Source organism: Lontra canadensis, unplaced genomic scaffold, assembly GCF_010015895.1.
Source record: "Lontra canadensis isolate GAN:19392208 unplaced genomic scaffold, GSC_riverotter_1.0 scaffold38, whole genome shotgun sequence".
NCBI classification, from domain to species: domain Eukaryota; kingdom Metazoa; phylum Chordata; class Mammalia; order Carnivora; family Mustelidae; genus Lontra; species Lontra canadensis.
The window spans coordinates 18,533,498-18,555,567 of record NW_022631032.1 but is presented as its reverse complement, the minus strand read 5'-3'; the positions used below and the strand labels follow the sequence as shown (position 1 = coordinate 18,555,567).

The window sequence follows — 22,070 nt, the reverse complement described above, 5'->3', positions numbered from 1 at the left end:
CTAGACAAATGGGGATGCGTGTGTGCGGCCGTTTCTGCAGCTGTTTGCTGGTCCCCGGTGCCCAAGTACATGAGCTAGGAGGCCTCGAGGGCCTCAAGGTCCTGTCCGGGCCCCCAGACGGAGGCTGGGGCTGGAGCGGGGAGGCCTTGCTGGCCGCCAGTCCTCATCTTCTTCAGATGAGCCGGGGATTGTGCTGGGAGGCTACACTGTGTAGAGGAGGAGACCAGTTTGCTGCCTTATCCTTCCCAGCAACTGGGTATGTATTTGCTGTCCTTTTTTTTTTTTTTTTTTTAATCATTTATTCACTTGCAAGGTAGTTACTGAAGTCTGGTAATCAGCTAGGCAAAGAGGAGGCTAGTTGTGAAGAGAGGAAAAGGAGCAAGACAAAGTCCCTGCCTGCCCGGAAGAGACACACTAGTCAACTGTTACCTTAGCAAAAAAGTGCTAGATGGTGCCTTGAGATATGGAGAGAGGCCTTTGGGCAGGCTGGAGAAGCCTCTACTAGAAAGAGTTGTGGAGGATGAGGAGGGATTTTCTCAGCAGATGGGGAATGGCAGGAGAGGAGGAAGGTGAGGTCGGGGTCTTGTATTCCCCCATTCCTGCCATCGTGCAGGCATTACTAAGCAACTGTGAACTCTTCGTTGGTGGGCTCATCCTGGGCCTAACAGGCTTTTCCAGAACATGGCTCCCCACAGCCTCTCCTGCAATCCACCTCAGACTTGAGTAAGCAAGAGTAGTAAACAGCCCTATTTGTTGCCCAGCAGATCTGAGCTATAGATCTGAGATGTAGCCTGGGGATAGGCATTCTAAGAGGGCCTGCTCTTCCCCTCCTTCCAGGTGACTGATACAGATGTCCTCAGTGACAGTGTGGGGAAAAAGTTTTCTGGCTGTTGATTTCTCGATTTACATAAGTACATTCCTGCAATATTATTTTAGTTTATATTTAAAGCAATTTTAAATTCTAGGCTCTGATAATGATAGGCTTTTTACCTACAAAGCATGGCCAGTGGGATTTTTTAAAAATTGTGTAGGGATCAAGACAATTCTTTGTGGGGTTGCCTTATGCCTTGTAGACATGTCACTTACCTGGCCTTCACCTGCTGTAGTGACCTCCCAGTCATTGTAGTAACTAATAGTGTCCCCTGGAATCTCCAGAATGTTTCCTAAGAGGCAGTACCATCCCCTGTGGGAAACACTGGGCACATGAGGGGTCCTGGGATTTTGGCAGGGGTTAGTGGGCTAGCCTTGTGTTGTAGCCAGACCACTGGGCTGCTGGTTTAGGAGCATGTAGCTTGGAGGTGGGCATGGTGATCAGGAAGCCACAGGAGACTGCCTGAGGCTGAGAGCATGGCTATGGAAAGGGGGGAGGATTAGAAAGTAAAGTCCAATGGATTCAATAAGATGTAGCAGCCAACTGGGTATAGAGAAGAATGAGAGAGAGAGGAAGGTGCTCGTTGTTTCCCAGGGTCCTGGTTTGTGCTGCTCTTGGATGTGATGCTATGGACCATGATGAGATGCAGGAGGCAGGGCAAGTGTTGGAAAGATGGGGTTTTGTTCCGAGCATGTTGGGTTCTGACTGCCTATGGGATGTGCCAATGGAGATTTTTCTGAACCAGCTTCAGTGTGGGTCTGGAGCTCAGGAGATGGAGGCTTAGGAGAGTTGGGTACATGGAATTGTCTGGAAGGAAATGGTGGTGGGGTCATGGAATGGATGAGATGTCGTTCAGGCTTGGAATTCCTCCTGGACTAGTTAGGAGAGGGAAACACAGAGGTGTGCGCAGTGCTAGCCCTGCTGATGCTGGAGACCAGGCCTCTGTGTTGTGATTCTCCCCAGCAGTGCCCAAAAATGTTGGTCCAGGATGGGAGAAGTCTCAGTTCCCCATCTTTTAAAACGAGGGTCCCCTCCAGCTCTAAAGTCCCAACAGTGTGTTTACTGAATTGCCAAGAAACAATATATTGGGCATGAACGCAAGGAATCTACAGTCTAAATTTGAATAGAATAGGGGGGGATAAGATATCTCAGTAGCTTCAGAGGAGGAGGGGCGGTCCTGGATATTTAGTTCACTCTCTTCTGGGGTTGTGGACCCTGCTTAGACACTCTGTTTCTGTACCTCAGCACATATACACAACTGGCTTACCAGGACTGTTCCAGAGGCTAAGCCACAATTGGCCGTCATGGTCTGAAACCTAGTTCAAAGCATTTATCTTAGGGGTCAGTGACATCATTTTTAACCATAGAGGGAGCTTGCTTTCTTTCTTTCTTGATCATTTTTTTTTTCTATTTTTAATTTTTTTTTTCCCAAGGGAGTTTGCAATATAAAGTTCAATGTCAGTGTAAAAGCTTTCTAAATATGCCATTTAGCTCAGACGCCTGAAAAGTTTTGGAAGTGTGGACCACGTACAACTTGAGAACTTTTATATGAGTCCTCCCGCATCCACGGTTTCACTTCCCGGGGTTCCGGTTGCCCGTGGTCAGCTGCAGTCCAGAAGCAGATGACCTGCCTTCTGACTTCTCATCAGAAGGTCAGTGGTAACTTGACCTTACGTCACGGCACCTGCATCACACATCTTGCTTCATCTCATCATGAAGGCCTTCTCTCATCTCTCATCACCACAGGAAGAAGAAGAGTGGGTACAGTATGATAAGATACTTTGAGAGAGAGAGAGACCACATTCATGTAACTTTTACTATAGCATGTTGTTATAATTGTTCTTTTCTATTCTTACTGTTGTTCATCTCTTACTGTGGCTGACTTATACATTAAACTTCATTGTAGGTGTGTATGTAGAGGAAAAAACATAGTACGTGTAGTACTACGTGCTGTTTCACACATCCACGGAGGGTCTCAGACCATATCCCCCGCAGACAAGGTGTCACTACTATAGTGAAAGAAAAACAAAATTGCAATATACATAACAGATTAAGGACTAATACCCATCTTATAGAAGACTGTACTATGAATCGCTAAGAAAATGATAAGCTGTGCTATGAAAAAATGGGTAGCAGGGAATCTTAGCTGAAGAGTAAGAAATATACAATTATATATTATGTATTATATATAAAAATATTCCCAACTCATGACTAATTACAGAAATTCAGAATAAAGCAACAGTGTCATTTTTCACCTTCTGGATTAGTACTATGGGGAAGTACACGGTCTCACTCCACAGATCGGTAAGACAGTTGTAGGGCAATTTGGCAATTGCTATTAAATCACGTGCCTGTGAAGACGTCTGAACGTGGGATTTTAGAAAAGCATTAAAAATGATTACCGTTAGGAGAACAGAGGTGAAGGGGGAAACTTTATCACTTCCCCCAGGGGAAGCGCACTCCACATGTTGTTCATACTGGCCACGGAGGTCTGCCACAACATCCTGTTAATCTGGCTGTGACTTGTCCTCTGCCTCCCACCTCTGCACTGTGGGCCAGCAGTCCAGCGACATGGAGAAAGTTGGTACCTGTCATTTGCGTTTGCCCAGCTAAACTACAACAGCCCCCACTTTATCAATGTCTTTGAAGATCACTGTTAAAATTTCAGTTTGAAAATTGGATTTGCTGTTAAGCGTTTGCTTTGTTTATTTTCTTGTGTCCTACCCTGAAACAAAGCAGGTCTGGTTCCGGATGGTTTTCTATAATCACGATGCAGTGATCCTTAGTTTTCTGCTTTTCCCGTTGTAAATGTGTGACTCGCATTCATGCTGTACTTCTTTTTCCAGTCAAGAATACACTACCAAATTTACTGAAGAAATAAACATGGCATTTTTGAGAAAGGCTTTGTCCACCTTCCTGTGATCAGCCTTTCAAGGAAAGCACTGATCTAGCAGCTGATTACTGATGGTGCTTGAGCAAACCACGGAACCTAAAAAGGAACACCCATGAGGCACACAGTTGTGCAGAAACAAGGAGTCTTATGTTGTGGTCCTGCTGCATTCGTTATAGTTTTGTGGGATGGTAAAAAGAGCACTGGATCGTGAGTCCAGGGGTCTTTTATAGTCCTGATTCTGCAGCTAGCTATATGTTCATAGCTAATTGTTTCATCCCTGTGGACATCACTTTACAATCCATGAAAATGAGTGGGCTGGGTTAGGTAGTTAAAAGAGTTCATAGTTAAGGGCATAGGTTCTGAGTGATTGAACTTGAGGCTTGGGTTCATGAGTTACCAGCTGTGCAACCTGAGGAATGTACTCAACCTCTCTGATCCAGAGTTTCCTTATCCTTAAAACGGAGGTCATAGAGAGGTGGTTGGAGTATTAAATGAGGATGCCTGTAAAGCACCTAAAACAATGTCTTGTGTATGGCATATGTCTAGTGGATACTGGTTATCATCGTCATCATTGCTGTTATTTCTTCCTTCCTTCCTTCCTTCCTTCCTTTCTTTCTTTCTTTCTTTCTTTCTTTCTTTCTTTCTTTCTTTCTTTCTTTCTTTCTTTCTTTTTAGATTTTATTAATTTATTTGACAGAGAGAGAGAGAGAAAGATCACAAGCAGGCAGACCGGCAAGCAGAGAGGGGGGGGGAAGCAGGCTCTCCGCCGAGCAGAGAGCCCGATGCAGAGCTCAATCCCAGGACCCTGAGATTATGACCTAAGCTGAAGGCAGAGGCTTTAACCCACTGAGCCACCCAGGGGCCCCCATTGCTGTTATTTCTAAGGACACTTCTCTTATCATCATCTTTAAGGACTTTTTCAGCTGTAAAGCACTTTGAAACCATGATTCTCAGAAAAGCGATTCAAAAGCGGTATCTAATCTCTCAAAGACTAAGGAGTTGGGGAGGAACAGGCAGTATAGTGGTCAGGAGGCAGTTGACCCATCTGCAGCTTGCTTCCAGGTGCATTCCTCCACACCCAGCTGTCACCCCCCCACACCCCGCCCCCGAGGCTGCCACCCGCTTGCGGCCACGGTGGGGAGGCAGACACTGTTCCTGCAGCCTCCCCTTTCTCTGCGGTAGCTGCGGACAGAATTTTAGGGCTTTTTTTCCATTTTATTTATTTATTTATAATATTTATTTAACAGAGAGCACAAGCAGGGGGAGGGGCAGAGTGAGAGGAAGAAGCAGGCTCCCCGCGGAGCAAGGAGCCTGATGCAGGACTCCATCCCAGGACTCTGGGATCACGACCTGAGCAGAAGACAGGCGCTCAAGGGACTGAGCCACCCAGGCACCCCCTCACTCTTTCATTTTAAAAGTTACACCTACAGTGCTTCCAAGTGGAGCTGCAGACAGAACAGGCAGGGGCGGGGGCCGGGAGTGGGGGAGTGGCTGCAGAATTTAGGATGGAGTCCTTGTTGGTGGCTGTTAGGAGAGGAATTTAGGATGCATAGATGAGGAAATAAAGGGAAGAGACTGCAGTGACCTCTAGGTTTATGCCTCCTTCAAGAAATATTTTTTTCTTTGCACATTTAACTTCACAAATCTGGGATGAATTCAAACAGACACGGAGAGTGGTCAGAACAGGGGTGACATATTTCTGTCCCGTCTCCTGCCAGATGCCTTCCTCTTTACCATCCCTTTGTCGTCTTCCTTTTCTGGGCACCCTTTGTGTTCAAGGCTCTGATTGGGTCTCCCACCATAGTTCCACTCTTTTCTCAATCAGCTCCTTTATTCTTTTATTCCTTTTGGGCCTTGGTTAATGTGCCTCAGTAGGGCCTTCTGCTGTCCTTCTCCTACTGGTTCCTGGTTACTCTTACAGATGGTGCCATTTTCTGGAACTGGCACTCTAGGCATCTCCGGTCCCATTGCAGCCGTGCCCCCCCCCATTCCTCCTCATGCCCGTTCTGTGATATGAAAGTCTGTGGTAGCGTCTGGTGCAAATCTGGTGCTTTCCTCGTTTTTTTTTTCTGAGTCCTGTTGCTCTAGACCATTGGGGGTTCATGTTCAGAAACCAATAGAAGTTCAGACCAGCATTTAAAAGAGCATTGCAGAAAAAATTGCAGGCCTGTGTTTAGGCTGAGAAATCATAGTCCTGGGTGAAAACTAAAGAATATTGGTGTACAGCTTCAGTGGTTTCAGACATAGGGTCCATTTACAGACACGGAGACCTGTCATGCTTGGTAACAAGTGTGGAGATGCTTAGGGTTATTAATAATAATAATATGGACGATAAAGATTTTAGCAGCTCCCATAAACAAAAGAGCTCCAGGTCCCAGGTCCAGTTCTAGTACGTTATGTGCATTATCTCACTCCTCATGCCAGCCTAATGTGATGGATACTACTCTTATCCGACACAGACACAATTGAGGCCCATTAGGGTTTATAACTCACCTGAAGTCCTACAGCTAGGAAGGGGTGGCAGTGAGATTTCAACCCAGATAATTTGGTGGGGGGAGGGGCAACATGGGTGAGGTGGAGAGGGAGATCCAGTCTTCCAGGTATGGAATGAGCAAGCCACGGGGATGAAAGGTACAGCACAGGGAATGTAGTCAGTGGTATTAATAGCATCAAATGGTGACAGATGACAGCTCCGCTGGCAGTGAGCACAGCATAACAGAGAAGAATTATCGAATCACTATGTTGTACACCTGAAACTAATGTAACATTGTGTGCCAACTCTACTTTAATTTTAAAAAATAATAATAAAAGAGGAAGTAAACCCAAGTGGTTTGGCTCCAGAGCGGGAGCCTTGACCAGCACAGGGTCTGTCTCTCTACCTTAGCCAGATTTGATACATCACCAGCTTTCTACCCTATAATTCAATGCCAGATTTCTGTTCTCTGTTTACCTAGTAGGATCTGCACCATTTAGAAATAAGACAAACTATACTGAGTTGTAACAAAGTAATAATAATACTCACTTCTTACATGATGTGAGGATTCCTAATGTCATGAAGCCACCCATCCTACCCCCAAAGAAACCAGGTAAGGAAACGCAGGAAGGGAGACAGCCCTGTTCAGTCCAGCCATGAAGACCTCACACATGAGTTTATTAAGGGCGTGAGGGAAAATTTGTATCTCTCGGATATAACGTGGATCATCTAGAAAATCCAGTACAAAGCACTTCCAGGCACTCAGCAAAACAGGCTGGAGGGTTCACTATCTCCTGATATTTCTAATATGAATTATCTCAGCCAGGACGCTGGCCAGCTGGGAGCCCCTGGCACTCATTTCCAGGTTTACCAGAGCAGTGATTCCCAGCTTGAGAGCTCCCCCCAACCCCCAGCCTGGCACATGGGGGGAGAGGTGTGACTCAGGAGGGTGTATGACCTGCTGATGGAGTAGCGACAGAAAAATTGTGAGAACCCGCTTGCTCCAGAGAGGTAAACACTTTAGAAGCCGGCGTGACTGTGTTACTAGAGATTCTCGAAGAGCGGGTATTCAAGAGTCTCAGGGACTAAAATATCAAACGTGAAGGCAGCACGAGGCTTTGCTTTCTTCCACCAATTTGAATTGTTGACAGCTAGTAAAAAGAGATTTAATAGGGCTGCCTGGATGGCTCAGTGGGTTAAAGCCTCTGACTTCAGCTCAGGTCATGATCCCAGAGTCATGGGATCAAGCCCCACATCAGGCTCTCCACTCAGCAGGGGGCCTGCTTCCTCCTTTCTCTCTCTGCCTGCCTCTCTGCCTACTTGTGATCTCTATCTGTCAAATAAGTAATAAATAAAATCTTAAAAAAAAAGAGATTTAATATGCATGATGTAACATTACCCATCCGATCCCACACTGTAAATATTTTTGCAGCTTTTCCCCATTCCTTGGTGTCACAGCTTTATTTTGGGAAAAGAAGTGACCTTATTCATAACTGTAGTTAAAGGATGTTTAGTAAGGAATTAAACTGACACCTTAATAAAGGCAGAGAAGTGATCACATGTTTTGGGCTAAAATAAAAGGAGTCTAGTTTAAAAAAAAGATTCTAGAATGGATCTGCCCAATAGAAATATAAGGTGAGCCATGGGTTGATTTAAGGTGTTCTAATAAGAATTTTAAATTAAAAAATTAAAATAGGTAAATTCATTAGTAATTAATAGGTAAATTAACTTTAATACAGTTTATTTAACTCAGTATATTCCAAATGTCATTTCAACATGTAATCAATAACAAATTTTTATCAAGATATTTTACATTCTTTTTTTTTTCCACATGAAGTCTTTGAAGTTGTGTGTGGTTTACACCGAAAGCACATCTCCATTCACACTAACCACATCTTGAGTGCTCAGGAGTGATGTGTGAAAGGAGGAAAGAAACAAGGGAGAGAGGAGGGGGGAAGAAATGTTAGCAAAAACCTGAAGATGCCTTATATAAACTCATAGATGCCTCTCACACCCTCTTTGGCAGTCTCAAAGGCCACACTTCCTAGTGGTCCTTTTCCATAAATTCACACTGACAAGTCAGGAAAATCCTTTCTCCTGCCTGGTTAAAATCTGTCTTTCCCTTTTTGTGCCAACTGTTGCAGATAGATGACATTTTTCTGGATGTAAATAAAAAATTCCGCTCCCTCCCCCATTTCTTCTCTGTTATTCTGGAGAACCTCCCTTGGCCATTTGCTTTCACCTAACCCTTCTACCTAATTTCACTCTCCAGCTTTTCTCCTCCTCCGTTGGAATCCATGAGAAGGCAGCTGAGAGGGACACACAGGCATGCAGAGACCCTAGACACTATTTGGGACTCCATTTTTATAGTGGGAATCAAAATACTTCTTAAAATTGGCCTCCTCAGGCATCAGAGATCCCCATCTCTTCCACGGGCAAAAAATAAACCAGAGTGCTGATGACAATTTTGCATGCAAATTGGTTAGCGGAGCCCGGGGCTGCTCAACTTGTGTGTGTGATTTTCTATTTCCATGCACCAAATTGGGAGTTTGCGCATGAACGCAGTAACTGTTCATGCAAAGCTGAAAATGCAGGTGTGGAAGCCTTTTTTAGAGTAAAGGAACTGTCTGGCCTGAGTTCTCATTTGACTCAGTTTTGTTGCATCTTTTGCAATGTCATGTAGTTAAGAATGTTATTTATTAAAATGCATTTCCAAGATATAGAACTTTTTGTAAGCCTTATGAATGTTTTTGTGACTGTGTCATGGACTAGATGGTATGTCTCCACTATGGCGAGGAAAAGGAGTCCGCCAAGGTGAACTTACTATTGTGTCTGGGCATAGTGCCTTTGAACCAACAAGCGGATTTCCTTTGTGGGCAGGAGATGTGCTAAGCTCCCAGATGGTGGAATTTATTCTTGTCATAAGATCTGGAAACTATTCTTGCACATGGTGAATTTTTGTGCTTTCCAGCAGTTTCTGTAGTGCATTATTTTATTATTTCATATATTTTTATATTACTGTGTTCATAAATTTAAAAAAATTCTCCTAAGCCAAGACTTTATTGATATACCAATGTGAAACTCTATTGTAGACTTGAGACCTTTGTGATAATAAATCAAGGTAAAAAGAAACCAAAGTTTTCTCTTGTGGCCTGAGTTAATGCCAGACTGAAGTGTGCTCATGACTTTAGGGCACCATCCGTTCGGGGAAAAAAAAAAATTTTTTTTCCATTGTATGTTGTTTGGGGTTAGGATTCCCAATTACCTCTTATCTATAACCACAGTCTTTTGTCTTGTCACTATTTGGCCATCTCTGCAAGGTGACAGTTTTACATTTTTCCTTTGCTTTTGTTGTCATATCCCCATTTGGTTTTTCCTCCAGGTCAGAGGTATGTATCCAACTCATGTTTAAAATTGCTACTTAATAGTCTGTAGTAGGGATGAGCCATGGCGGAGTCATGGCCATTCCACCATTGATGGATTTCATTGTGTACATGTAGGGAAGGAATGAAAATGCCGCTTGGCTGCTTCAGACTTGAAAAATGCGCCATGTCCCTTCTTGTTCTGAAAGGGCTGACTGCCTGGCTGGCTCTAATGGGGTTAGCCCATGTGGGTGGTGGGGAGAACATGTGTGGGAATAGGGGACCACGTGGTCTCCAAGGTCAGGATGTGTTTGCTGGCTCGTATACTGCCCATTTTAGGCACTCCTTTGGTTCCTTTAGCTTCTTTGCTTTCAGCACACCTGAATAAGAATGTATCAGGGCAATCATGCTTCTTAGTTGATTCTCCACAGCTCCTTATAAAGGTGCATTATTTTTTGACATGCCTTCTCTGAGAACTTGGCCGCAGTGACATTATTTTTTCCAGTACTGATTACTTTTATACAGTCTTCAGACTTTATCCTAGAAATCCATATAGGGTCCCATTTACATTCTAAACAGTTCCATTTCCATACTGTTTGTACATATTCATTAGTGGCTGGTCTGGGATGCAATCATTTTATTGTACTCTCAGAATCAAAGAGAACTACATGGAGTGTCAGCTCTCATGATGATATCATGCTCAATTAGGAAAATGGCATAAAATACGGACAATGAGCTTCCCTTCTGACTCGCGCTAAGCTCTCCTTGGGTTTGGTGTGGCCCAGTTTGAATAGAAATTCTGAAGACTTGGTGATCCTTTGAATCTTCTCTTCACTAGAAAAAATATTTTTAAGTACGTGAAATATTTTATTAATACTCTGAGTTCAGTTTCTAGCCTGTTGCTTTTAATATTTGAATACCCCACTGTGAAATCCAAGCAGCGTGAGGCCTGTGTCACTGGAAGAGCTTTCTTGATGAATCTTTGCCTGGGTCTTCTCTGACAAAGTGGACCAGTGAGATGAGCAGTAATGCCATCTTTTGGGTTTGAATAATGGGTACAATCAATGGGAATTATTCAGCACTCTCCTTCCAACTTCTAGACACTGAATTTTTTGGGATGTGATGTTGTGTGTGTGTAATTCAGTGACTGCGGGTGAGCCTTTGAAATGACAAGCAAACCAATAACAACTTGACTCCCCCTCTCCGTCCACCCTTCTCTGTACACACGTGCACATGTGCACACACGTGCACACACCTGTTGCCACAGCCTCTGATAGTCTGATGCTTCATAGTCATTCGTAGTCTTGTGGCATGCATCTGAAGAACTCATGTGATGAGGCATCTGTTGCTTTACCAGTTATTCCGTGATTGACCTGTAGAATCCTAGATTTTATATTAAGCTTAAAGTAGAGTTTTCAGTCTTCCTGAGATTTTCCCCTTGAGTTATCGATGACTTAGATATGGTGTTGAGAACTGTGTTTTATGAAACCTGATTGGTGGTTGCCAAAGGCCACAGAGAGAGGAGAATGGGGAGAACTTGCTTAACAGAAATGGGGTTTCCTTTTGGGCTGAGGAAAATGTCTTAGAAATACAGAGAGGTGATGGTCGTATGACATTACAAATGTACTAAATGCCACTGAATTGTTCATTTTAAAATGATTGATCTGTGGATTTCACTTCAATTAAAAAAATAAAAAAGAATAAGTAGTGTTCTAATGGTGTGGTCTCCTGGACCTGGATAGGCTTTATATTATTATTTTTTTTAAGTTTTAAAAACATGAATTTATTTGATGGGGCGCCTGGGTGGCTCAGTGGGTTAAAGCCTCTGCCTTCGGCTCAGGTCATGATCCCAGGGTCCTGGGATCAAGCCCCACGTCGGGCTCTCTGCTCAGCAGGGAGCCTGCTTCCTCTTCTCTCTCTGCCTGCCTCTCTGCCTCCTTGTGATCTCTGTCTGTCAAATAAATAAATAAAATCTTAAAAAAAAAAACCAAAACATGAATTTATTTGATAAGATGGTGACAGAAATCTGAATTCGGAAAGCCTCAAAATGAGAGTTTTAACTTATTCTGCAGCTTTAGAAATGACACAGACAGAAGACATTGGGCTGCAAACACTATTTAAAACACGAAATTCTTATTCCTTACCTATACAGTAAAAACCGCACATTGAAAAATGATTGATTTGAGCATTGTGCTAAATTGAAGCTACTGCAGAGCCCAGGCAGACTGGTGTTATAGAAATAGCGGCCTTCAAGGAACTTTAAAAAGAGAGAGAGAAAGAGAGATTTGGTTGAACAGTGTCATTATCAGCTTTACCTGCGAGGGAAATTACCCGAGGGGGATGGTGTCGTTCTCTCAGGTTTCACTCCCTGGTATTGACAGATCCATTAGCAGATGTAATTAGAAAAGCAGAGTCGGACTTTGAATAATTAGGTTAAAGTCACACATGATGGCTGAGCCAAATCACAGAAGCTGTTGCTGTTCACCCTGCCGTTGCCTGCTGTAGGGTAGAGAGAACTGTGCGGGTGCCGAACACCACTGGTTTCCTTCTTGTCTGGGAACCTGGCGCTCTCCCAGCAAGAAAGTTTGAAGGGAGCAAAGCCGTCACTTTGGGTCTTCTGCGGACGTCGGAAGGGCTTCATTTCCAGGGAATAAGTGGGGCGCAGAATGTTTTTGCTAAACAAAACATAGTCATAGCAAAAACAAAATCTACTTCATCCCAGGAGTGTTAAGAAATGTGTGGTTTTGTGGCTGAGGTTTCTTTCCCCCTGTTTGCATTCCTTTTTTTTTTTTTAAACCCCTGGAATAATGGTTTATTTATTTATATGAAGTTATTTTCTGAAAGGAAAACAAAACGCTTATTCCAAAAGCTCTCTGGACTCTCGTGCCACCCCAAATACCTTTCCAGCGGTACTTTCTATATTTTGATTTTTTAGAAATCAAAAGCCTGTTATTGGAATTGACTGAGGAAAAAAAATATTTCCAAGGGATTCACACTGTAGTTATACGGCTCTAAACTTTCTGTTCATCTCTACATCAGCATAGAGGAGAGAAGATTTGGAAATAGGGGGCTGTGTCGAATACGTACAGGTGTAGCCTTGAAGGCTGCCATGAATTGTGATGATCTGGGAATGAATGGAATCACAAGCTCTTCAGTACATGACCGAGGTTCATACTGTGCCTTGACAGTGTGAAGATCGGGGACAGGAAGGAGTAGGGAAGCATCCATCCCCCTACATTTATCAAATGCCCCATCCAGACTCTGCAACCTACCAGGTCTTGGCTTTGGGCCATATGGACTTGAAAATCAAATGGGAATTACTTGCCAAATCTAAAGATTAGCAGAGTTTCTATGAGGACCAAGACTATGGAGTTCTTTAAGGTAAGAATTAGAAGTTCTGGCACCATTGGGCCTATGTTCCCATTGGCAGTAACCAGGCTGGAAGGACACAATGCCGCCCCCTTGGTGAGGTGGGGCTTTGGTAGTCATTATTCTTCCCATAGCTCTGTCTCTCATTTGCTTTATCCATCCGGCTCCTTGCGGGCCCCAGTCCCTGGCCTTGTGCTCTGCCCCAGAACCTCTACCAGGTCATGAGATAAGAACCAGTTCCTGCCCAGGCTGCTGGGAGAGGACAGCTGGAGAACTGGGCTTTGCACAGCAGTAGGTCCAAATCCCTGTGTCGGTGAAGATACAGCTCCCTGAGTGGGACCACAGGGAGCATCCAGCCTGGTCCCTGGGCTTGGAGACTGATCCCTGTCAATAAAGACTTGGGAACTTGACGGATTGGAAAGCGTGATCTTCAGACAGACACTGGGCCCTAACAGTGGCATAGCCTCAGATTGGAATAACATTGGCCAAGACCACATCATCAGTGTCCCTCGTCTTCAGAATATGAAGTTTCATATTTAGAAATTGTAACGAGATGAGGTGGCTTCTGTAGTTCAGTCCTGGAGAGGACTCCTGATAAAACCCCAGGAAGTCAGAGGAACTTCAGATAACTCACACTGTTGTCCTTGTAGCTCTCCACTGGGAAGAGAGGAACCCATAGTCCCCAGGGATGCTTCTTAAAATACCCCTTTCCTCTCCCATGACTGTGCAGGCATCTCTTCCCTAGAATGCCCCTGGAAAGCTCCCCACACTCCCAGGGACAGTCAGAGCAGACAACATCCTTTCCTAGTGCCTGCGATGGGCAGAAGGCTGGGACCCTCACAAACAACATTGATTTTTATTCTACCCTTCTGGCAACAAACTGTTTTCGTGCCTCCCTTTCTCTCCCATCTTTCCACCCACCCACACCTGTGGTTTGTCCTTATTCCCATTTTGCCTCTAGTTTAGGGGAACTCTTTGAGTTCGCTTTGTAAAGCATTTATTATATTATCCGATATCATTTTTTTTTTCAGTTAGAAACTGGGTGTTACTCTTCAAATTGAATAATGAAATCATTGCATTTTAAAGCTGGAAGCTCCCTTCAGAATTGCTGATCCAGGGGCTTCATTTTATAAACAATGGACCCAAGAGGTGGGGTGGGAGTTAAATGACTCACCCAAGGTTACATAATTCGTAACCGAAGTCAGGCAAATCTTACAAAACAAAAATAGTAGAGAGGTTATCCTGGTGGGTGGGGTGAGATTTAGAGCAAGAGGCTACAATTGGTATGTCCATCCGAACAGATAAGTCATTCCTTCCTTTATTTTTCCAGGAATAATACTGGAGAATTGGTCAGTTTATAAGAACTAGAGTTTTTCTGAAGGTGAAGGTTCAAACAGAAACAAGAAATTAAGGCCCTTAATCATATTTACAACAAGAGCTTGTGGTTTTTTTTATTGCAACGAGATTGTTGAGATTCATTTTTATTTGTTTTTTAACCGTGAAGCTAAAACTTACTTTGCCAGCATGCATACCAAAAATTAAAGCCATAAAATTGCTGAGTTTTGACAAGAGATACATCTTGAGATTTTAAGATAAAAATTTTAAAGGTATGATGTTTTATTCAGGGAGCATTTAACTAGAAAGTGGTTGATTGACTCCTGTTTTGGGGGCACTGATCTTTAAGCCTGGAGGGTAGGGGAGTGGCTGGAAACGGGGAACAATTTAGTGGCCCAGCACCATGGTGTCATCACCAGCCCCAGCTGACCGGTGTCCCCATCCACCACTGCGACCACCACTGACCATGATCTTTTGGAGCTTTGTCGATTCCACGTGCAACGTCCCATTTGACTCTTAGAGCTGCTGTATGATGTTAGTAGGCCCATTTTAAATAAGGGAAACTGGGTTTTCACGTGCCCAGGGTTAACACCAGTGAGGAATATAGCTAAAATCCCAGATCTTCTCAAAGCACCGACTGCTTTTACTTTTTTATTACAGCACGATGCATAAGGGGGAACAAATCTATAAATGATCAGCATCACAGGAAAGGCTTATTTTATTATAGCAGTAAGAGTTTTGAGATACTTGAAACATTTACAATACACTGCACTGTGGAGACTGGCTGAGTGGGTGGTCTCATACTGGTTGACTCATACATACTTTCATCAAAGTGGAGGGCTGCCTAGTATTTTTAGGTTTGATTGACATTGTGAAATTACCTTCCAAAAAGGGCTCACCCACCTACCAAAAGTCTGTTCAGTTTTGCGAATGAAACAGCCAGCATCGATGCCATACACAGGGACTCTGGTTCAGTTCAGCCACTTTGTGATCTAAACCTGCCCCGTTCCCTTGGCACAACCCACATGCGGACTGGCTCCTGTCAGTTGTAGGGCCTAGGCACGAGAGTGCAAGAGATACTGGGCCAGAACCAGCACTAGGGTGAGGCAGGTGAAGCAACCTTTTTTAAAAGGACGAGATCACGGGGCGCCTGGGTGGCTCAGTTGTAAAGCATCGGCCTTTGGCTCAGGTCATGGTCCCAGGGTCCTGGGATCGAGTCCCGCATTGGGCTTCCTGCTTAGTGGGGAGTTTGCTTCTTTCTCTCCCTCTACCCCTGCCTGCCCCCTGCTTATGTTCTCTCTCTCTCTCTCTCTCTCTCACTCAGATGAATAAATAAAATCTTAAAAAAAGATGAGATTAGTAAACTGCTGTACTAAGCCATATTGGAGCTTAAGGAAAAAGGAAAAATCAGTAAGACTGATCCCATCTTTATTAAAAGTTTTGATATTTTGTTCATGATGGACTTTGGATGAATTTTCCCTTTTTAACATATTGCATTACACTGTTATTTATCTTGCTGAGGTTTTGGTGCTCCTTAATTTCTGCTCCTGGGGCAGTGTCTCCCCACAGGGTGTCGTGCCTTAGTCTCCATCCTGCGTGGGGTCTGGGAGTGCTCAGTGGGGGCATAGTCCTGCCTTGTTGTAAACTGGAGAAGAAGACTGTGCAGGCCCCCACAGTGGGCCTGGGGCTATCAGGGCAGGGAATTCCAGGCTTGATTGTGTGAGGTTGGACTGTGGGTGACAGGTAGGTGCATGTCCTTAGGTCTCTGGTTTCCTTGCCCGAGGAGGGGAGAGGAGAGGAGAGGAGAGTGCCTGGACAAGGGCCAAAGGAACCTTCTGGAGAGGAGTTCTCAGCCTCAGAGTCTCCTGGAGGGCTTGTGAAGATGTAGATCACTGAGATTCTGATTCTGCAGGTCTGAGGTGGGGTCCCAGAGTCCCCATTTCTAATGAATTCCTCCATGCTGCTGCTGGTGGTGGACCAAAGAGCATAATCAGCTGACCCCTGCTCTAAAGCAAGGGGTCCGGGATATACCCCTTGCCTGGGTATAAGGGAGTACTTAGAGGGTTTCTGTGCATGGGAATTTGGAGGGGCTGAGCATTCTTTACCAGACTTGTCTTTAGATATTTTTTGTCTAGCAGCATATCCAGAATGTACCCTTCAAGGGGAAAGACTGCATACTTTCCTGCTTTCCTGGCCAGTCTGCTATTTGTCACTGTTATTAATGGAGATTTCCCCAGGATTCTGGAGACTTTGCTATAGATTTCTTTTTTCCTGTAAATTTCTTGCATGATATATGGAAATGAGAGCTATAGTAGCTGATGTTAAGTAGTAGTCTTAAGTAGTCCTAGATTTTTTTTTAAGTTTGTGTTTTATTTTTTTAAAGACTTAATTAATCAGAGAGAAAGAGAGTACAAGCAGAGGGAGGAGTACAGGGAGAAACAGGCTCCCCGCTGAGCAGGGAGCCCTCTGTGGGACTCCATTCCAGGACTGTGGGATCAATACCTGAGTCGAAGGCGGATGCTTAACCAACCGAGCCACCCAGATGCCCCTATTTATTTTTAAGATTTAACTAATTAATTAATTAATTTGAGAAAGAAAGTGCATGCATGCGCAAGGTGCCAGCACGGGGCGGAACAGAGGGAGAGGGGCAAGCTGACTCTGCTGAGCTGGCCCCACGCAGGGCTTAATCTCAGGACCCTGAGATCATGACATGAGCCGAAATCAAGAGTCTGATGCTTAACCGACTGAGTCACCCAGGTGTCTCGAGTTTGTGTTTTAAAATAACACATTATTTTAAAAAATACATAAAACACTTTAAAATAATGTTTTCACATATAAATAAGAAACAAAATGTCTCATAAACCCTCACCCAGTGACCCCTGTGGATGGTAATAGTACTGGAAGTACAAAATAAAAACCACCTTTCCATCCTGCTCTCTATGCTCCATCCCTCTCTAATAGTCATGTTTTTGTGATTTCTTTCAGAAAAAAATTTATTCTTGAAGAGATTATCTATCTTTCTAATTATTCGTACACAAGACTATCATAAACATTGTTAGACACCTTGCCTTTTAACTTAGTAATTTATATTGGATGCATTTCCATCAGCACATAACAGATTTATCTTAATCTTGTTAAATGGCCCATAGAATTCATCACCGGGGTATCCCAGTGTTAGCCAGATAGCCCTCCAGTGAAGAACAATTTGGTTCCAGGGTTTTGCTGTATGAACAACCCTGTAGTGAGTATCTTTGTCCATATATCTTGAAAAACATCTATGAGTCCAGCAATAGGCCTGATACCCAGTGGTAGGGTCATTGGACAATGGGTGTGTATACTTTAGGGATGAAGGCAAACACCATATTGCCTTCCAGAGAAGCTCACCCCATTGGCCGTGAAGAGCATGCCTATTTCCCCAACATTCTTGCCCACAATGGGTATCATAGAAGTAAAAAGAAAACAAAATATGTTATTCCAATAGTAAAAACAAATAGGAATAAAATTGATAAGTGTACAATATCTATGGGAAGAAAACTTTAATATGTGCCTGAGGTACTCCAAAGAAATCTGAAATAAACAAAAATTATACCTTCTACTTGGACAGGAACTTGTAGGATGATGAAAATAGCTATTCTCCCTCAGTTAAGCTATAATATGACATGATTCGATCATATCAATAAAATTATTTTTTGGAAGGAGGTTTTGATGAACTCGCTTTAAAGACCATTTGGAAAAAAAAATAAGAATAGACAGGAAGATTTAGAAACTAAACAGGAAGATAGGAAGTTTCAGGAAATAGCCTGACCAGATCTTAAAACATAACATTAAAATTATTAATACAGATTAGTAGATCACAATCATAAACTTAAGTATATTCAGGAATATAATATGATAAAGGTGGCATCTCAAAGTAATGAGGAAAGGGGTGGAATGTTGAATTCATATTGCATAGATTCCAAATTGGATCAAAGACTCATATCCAAAAAATGACATATGTAATCATAGGAGAATTGTTTTATAATCCTAGATCTCTCTGCTATGACACAATACTCAGAAGTCATTGAAAACAAGATTGAGAAGTTCAGCTTCATATAAAAAGAAATTCTTCATGACAAAACCCACCTTAGGCAAAGTCAAAAGACAATAAATTGGGGGAAGATATTATAATTAGTATGACAAATAAGAACTAAATTTCCTAATATATAAAGAATTTCTACAAACCAATAGAAGAAAGGACCATTAACCCAATAGAAAACTAGGCAAAGATTATGAACAGTTAATAGAAAAGGTGACACAGATGGTATTTAAACATGAAATGTTCAGTAAGAAAAAGTAGAAGTTACCTAGTAAGAGAAATATAAATCACCCCACAGGGATGGGGATTATTTTTTCACTATGAGATTAGCCAGGACATGGTAAAAGGAAGACCTGTACACATCACTGATGGGAGGTAAATCCTTGCTACTCTGTAGAAGAAATCGGACCATATCTGAAAAAATTACAGTGTGTTTTTTGTTTGTTTGTTTGTTTTGCCCAGCAAATTCCTAGGTATGGAATTCCTAGGTATGATGTATTGCATGTGCACCCGTGTGAAATTAGCTAGGAGTGATATTTTCCATGAGCATTACTTATAAAAGCAAGAGTTTGAATAAACTATGGTCCATCATATGGTGGAAGACTGCGTCTGTCAGAAGAATGAGAAAAAGCTCTGCGCACTGCTATTGAATGGTTTCTAAGAAAAGTATACTGTCAATTGATAAAAATTAGCAAAAAGCCATATGTGTAACACTGTGCTACCATTTTTAAAAATATTTTATTTGTAAGAGAGAGCATGAGAGGGGAGAAGATCAAAGGGAGAAGCAGACTCCCCATGGAGATGGAAGTCTGATGCGGAACTCTATCCCGGGACTCCAGGATCATGACCTGAGCCAAAGGCAATCACCCAAACAACTGAGCCACCCAGGCGCCGCTATGCTACCATTTGTATAAAAAGGGAGGGAGATATGTAGACATTTTTACTTGTATATGAATTCAGCAGTTGTTAACATGTGTACAAAAAGCAGATAATACTGATTTCCCCTAGGGAAAAAGTCTAAAGGGTGATAGGGCTGGGATGTATACTTTAAATTGGGTATTTGCTTACACCTTTTGATTTTTGATTCTTGTCCATCCTTCTCAAAAAAGATTTTAAATCCAAATCTTAAAATAATTCAGTAGGTGAGAAATATGTTTTGTGTGCTTCTAATGTGGAGTTAATTTGAATGTTTCTTCGGATATTGGTTAGCTTTTTGTGTTTTTTTAGGCAATTGCCTCTTCGTATATTTTGGCTTTCTCTCTCTCTTCCTTGCTTCCCATTTCCTTCCCTTCCTTTCCCTTCCCTTCCCTTCCTTTCAGCTTCTCCTTCCCTTCCACTTCCTCTTCCCCTTCCCTCCCTTCTTTGCCCTCTCCTTCCCTTCCCTTCCTCTTTCCTTCTTCTCTCTCTCTCTCTCTCTTTCAGTGATTTCTTTGCAAATTAAGGACGTTATCTCTTTGTCTTAAGTGTCACAGAAAATATGTTCCAATTTGTCTTCTGACATTGTCAATGCTGTTTTTTGCCACCTGGGAATTTTATATTTGCATGCAGTTGTCATTTTTCCTCCTCCTCCTTTTCTTTTTTTATTTTAAGGGGGTGGAAATGACTTTTCCAATGTGATCTCTGAGAAGATTGACTCTAGATTTAAAATATCCAATTAGCAACGCCTTTGGATGAGTTGGAAAATAATCTGTTTTTTTAAGTTCTCTTTGACGACAGTAGTTAAGACAGGAGTAAACCCATTCTTAGTAAGAGGTGACCTGGAGGTCTGCAAGGGCAAGGGGAGAGGGACTTGGGGGAGGGTGAGCCCTTTTGTTACGTCCCTAATAAGCCTCTCCTCTCTGCACCCCCAGCTGAGCTCCCGAGGTCTTCAGCGGTGAGGCTGGCCTCCTTGCATGACCTGCCCGCCCAGCTCCTGGAGCTGTACCAGCAGGGCTTCTCGCTAGTGGCCCTGCACCCCTTCGTGCAGCCAACCCACGAGCGGGAGAAGACACCACTTGAGCACATCTTCAGGGCCATCCTGATCAAGAAAACTGACAGGTAAGTCCTCTGAGGTGAACCTTAGCTTCACATTACGAGGTGGCTAATGTGTGTTGAATGGAGAAGGGGAAGTGAGAAGGGGTGGCGGGGGGAGTAGAGAATATATTTGAATTTTCCTGGTGTCCCCAGGGCCTCTGCCCTCTGACAGGTAAGGCAAAGTGAGAGACAATCAGAAGTTTCACAGTGTCCTGTGAACTGCCCACACTCACTTGGCGTGAGTAGAGAGTTCCATATCATATCCTGACCGTCCTTTAATTTATTGGATTACACTCAATTAGAAAGATGCCTCTTCAGAGGAGGTGTGCTCCCAGAATATACAGCTGGTGAAGTATCATACTGTTAATCTGAAATGCATGGCTACAAAACACACTGTTTTTTTGAAGGCTAGAAACTTATTATCTTCCTCCAAACTCCAGAAATACTCGGATATTTTAAACTTACCGTATGTTCCGTCAGTCACTTGGGAGGAGAAACAAAACCCACTTTATTCAAGTGCTGTGTTTGAATTATCTTCATTTTAATTTCTAAGGCTTCGAGGGTATTTTCAATATGGTTTGTCCACTTGAATGCTTATTCTTATATTTTTATCAGGTCTAATTAGGAAAAGAGAGGTGGAAATTGGTTTCTCAAAAAGAGCAGTATTAATTTTAAGTGATTTAAAAAAAACAGCAAAAGTGGGATAGTAAGCACGGTATGTTTTTGTGTTTTATTTTGAAATAAAGTCTGGCAAAAGAAATCATCAGATCTGTCCTTCAGCCAAGCTTCCTGGGAGGAATGACAGCGTGTGCTGTAGTTTAAAAAGAGAGAGTGCAGAATGACTGCTTCTTTTTCTCTCTCTTTAAAAGTTACTTTGCCTGGTAGACAGACATCTGGCCCGTGAGCTCACAGGGACAGCTGTGAGGCGGAGGGCTGGTGACTAAGACAGGCCCCTCCTTCCTGGCCAGTAGCGTTTCTTTCTTCATGGCTGATCAAGCTCTGGGCTTTCAGTCAGAGTCAGCCTGGGTTGGAATTTGAAGTGAAAGATGGCCGACACCTTTGCTAATGTTCAACATTACCCATGGCTTTTGTAGTGAAACTTTTCTCAAGTCTTCTTTTTTTTTTTTTGAATATTCATTTTTTTTAAGATTTTATTTATTTATTTGACAGACAGAGATCACAAGTAGGCAGAGAGAGAGAGAAGAGGAAGCAGGCTCCCCGCTGAGCAGAGAGCAGGACTCCATCCCTGGATCCTGGGACCATGACCTCAGCCGAAGGCAGAGGCTTTAACCCACTGAGCCACCCAGGCACCCTTTGAATATTCATTCTTTATGTGGATTTGTTATATCCAAGTCAGTCACCAGAGGAAATCACTGTGGACCCATAGTGGTTTCAGGTTCCACCAAGACACAGGGTTCGCATTATTATCAGGGGTCACTCATGTGGTGTGCTCACCATATGCCAGGCTTTACAGGTATCATTTCGTTCTCATAAGCAGCCTTTGAAAGAGGTACTCTTTTTTATTTCCATTTTAAAGGTAAGGAAGCCGAGGCCCAGATGTTGACTTATTTGTCAAGGTCACACAAATGACAGCGAGCAGAGCTCTGATTGGTCCTGGGCAGGGACCAGGCAGACTCCCATCTGAATCCCAATGTGAAGTACTTGCTGTGTTCTTGTCC

At 43.2% G+C, this 22,070-nt stretch overlaps 1 protein-coding gene across 1 annotated transcript in view; it reads left to right on the top strand.

The window, feature by feature from the left end:
• Positions 1-550: 550 nt before the first annotated feature.
• The window catches only part of RFTN1 (raftlin, lipid raft linker 1), a 134,597-nt gene continuing 113,077 nt past the window's right edge, over positions 551-22,070 (top strand). Inside the window, exons 1-2 of the mRNA XM_032869262.1 lie at positions 551-569; positions 20,142-20,415. Of these exons, the coding sequence (XP_032725153.1) occupies positions 551-569; positions 20,142-20,415 (293 nt within the window). The remainder of the gene's footprint in view (positions 570-20,141; positions 20,416-22,070) is intronic.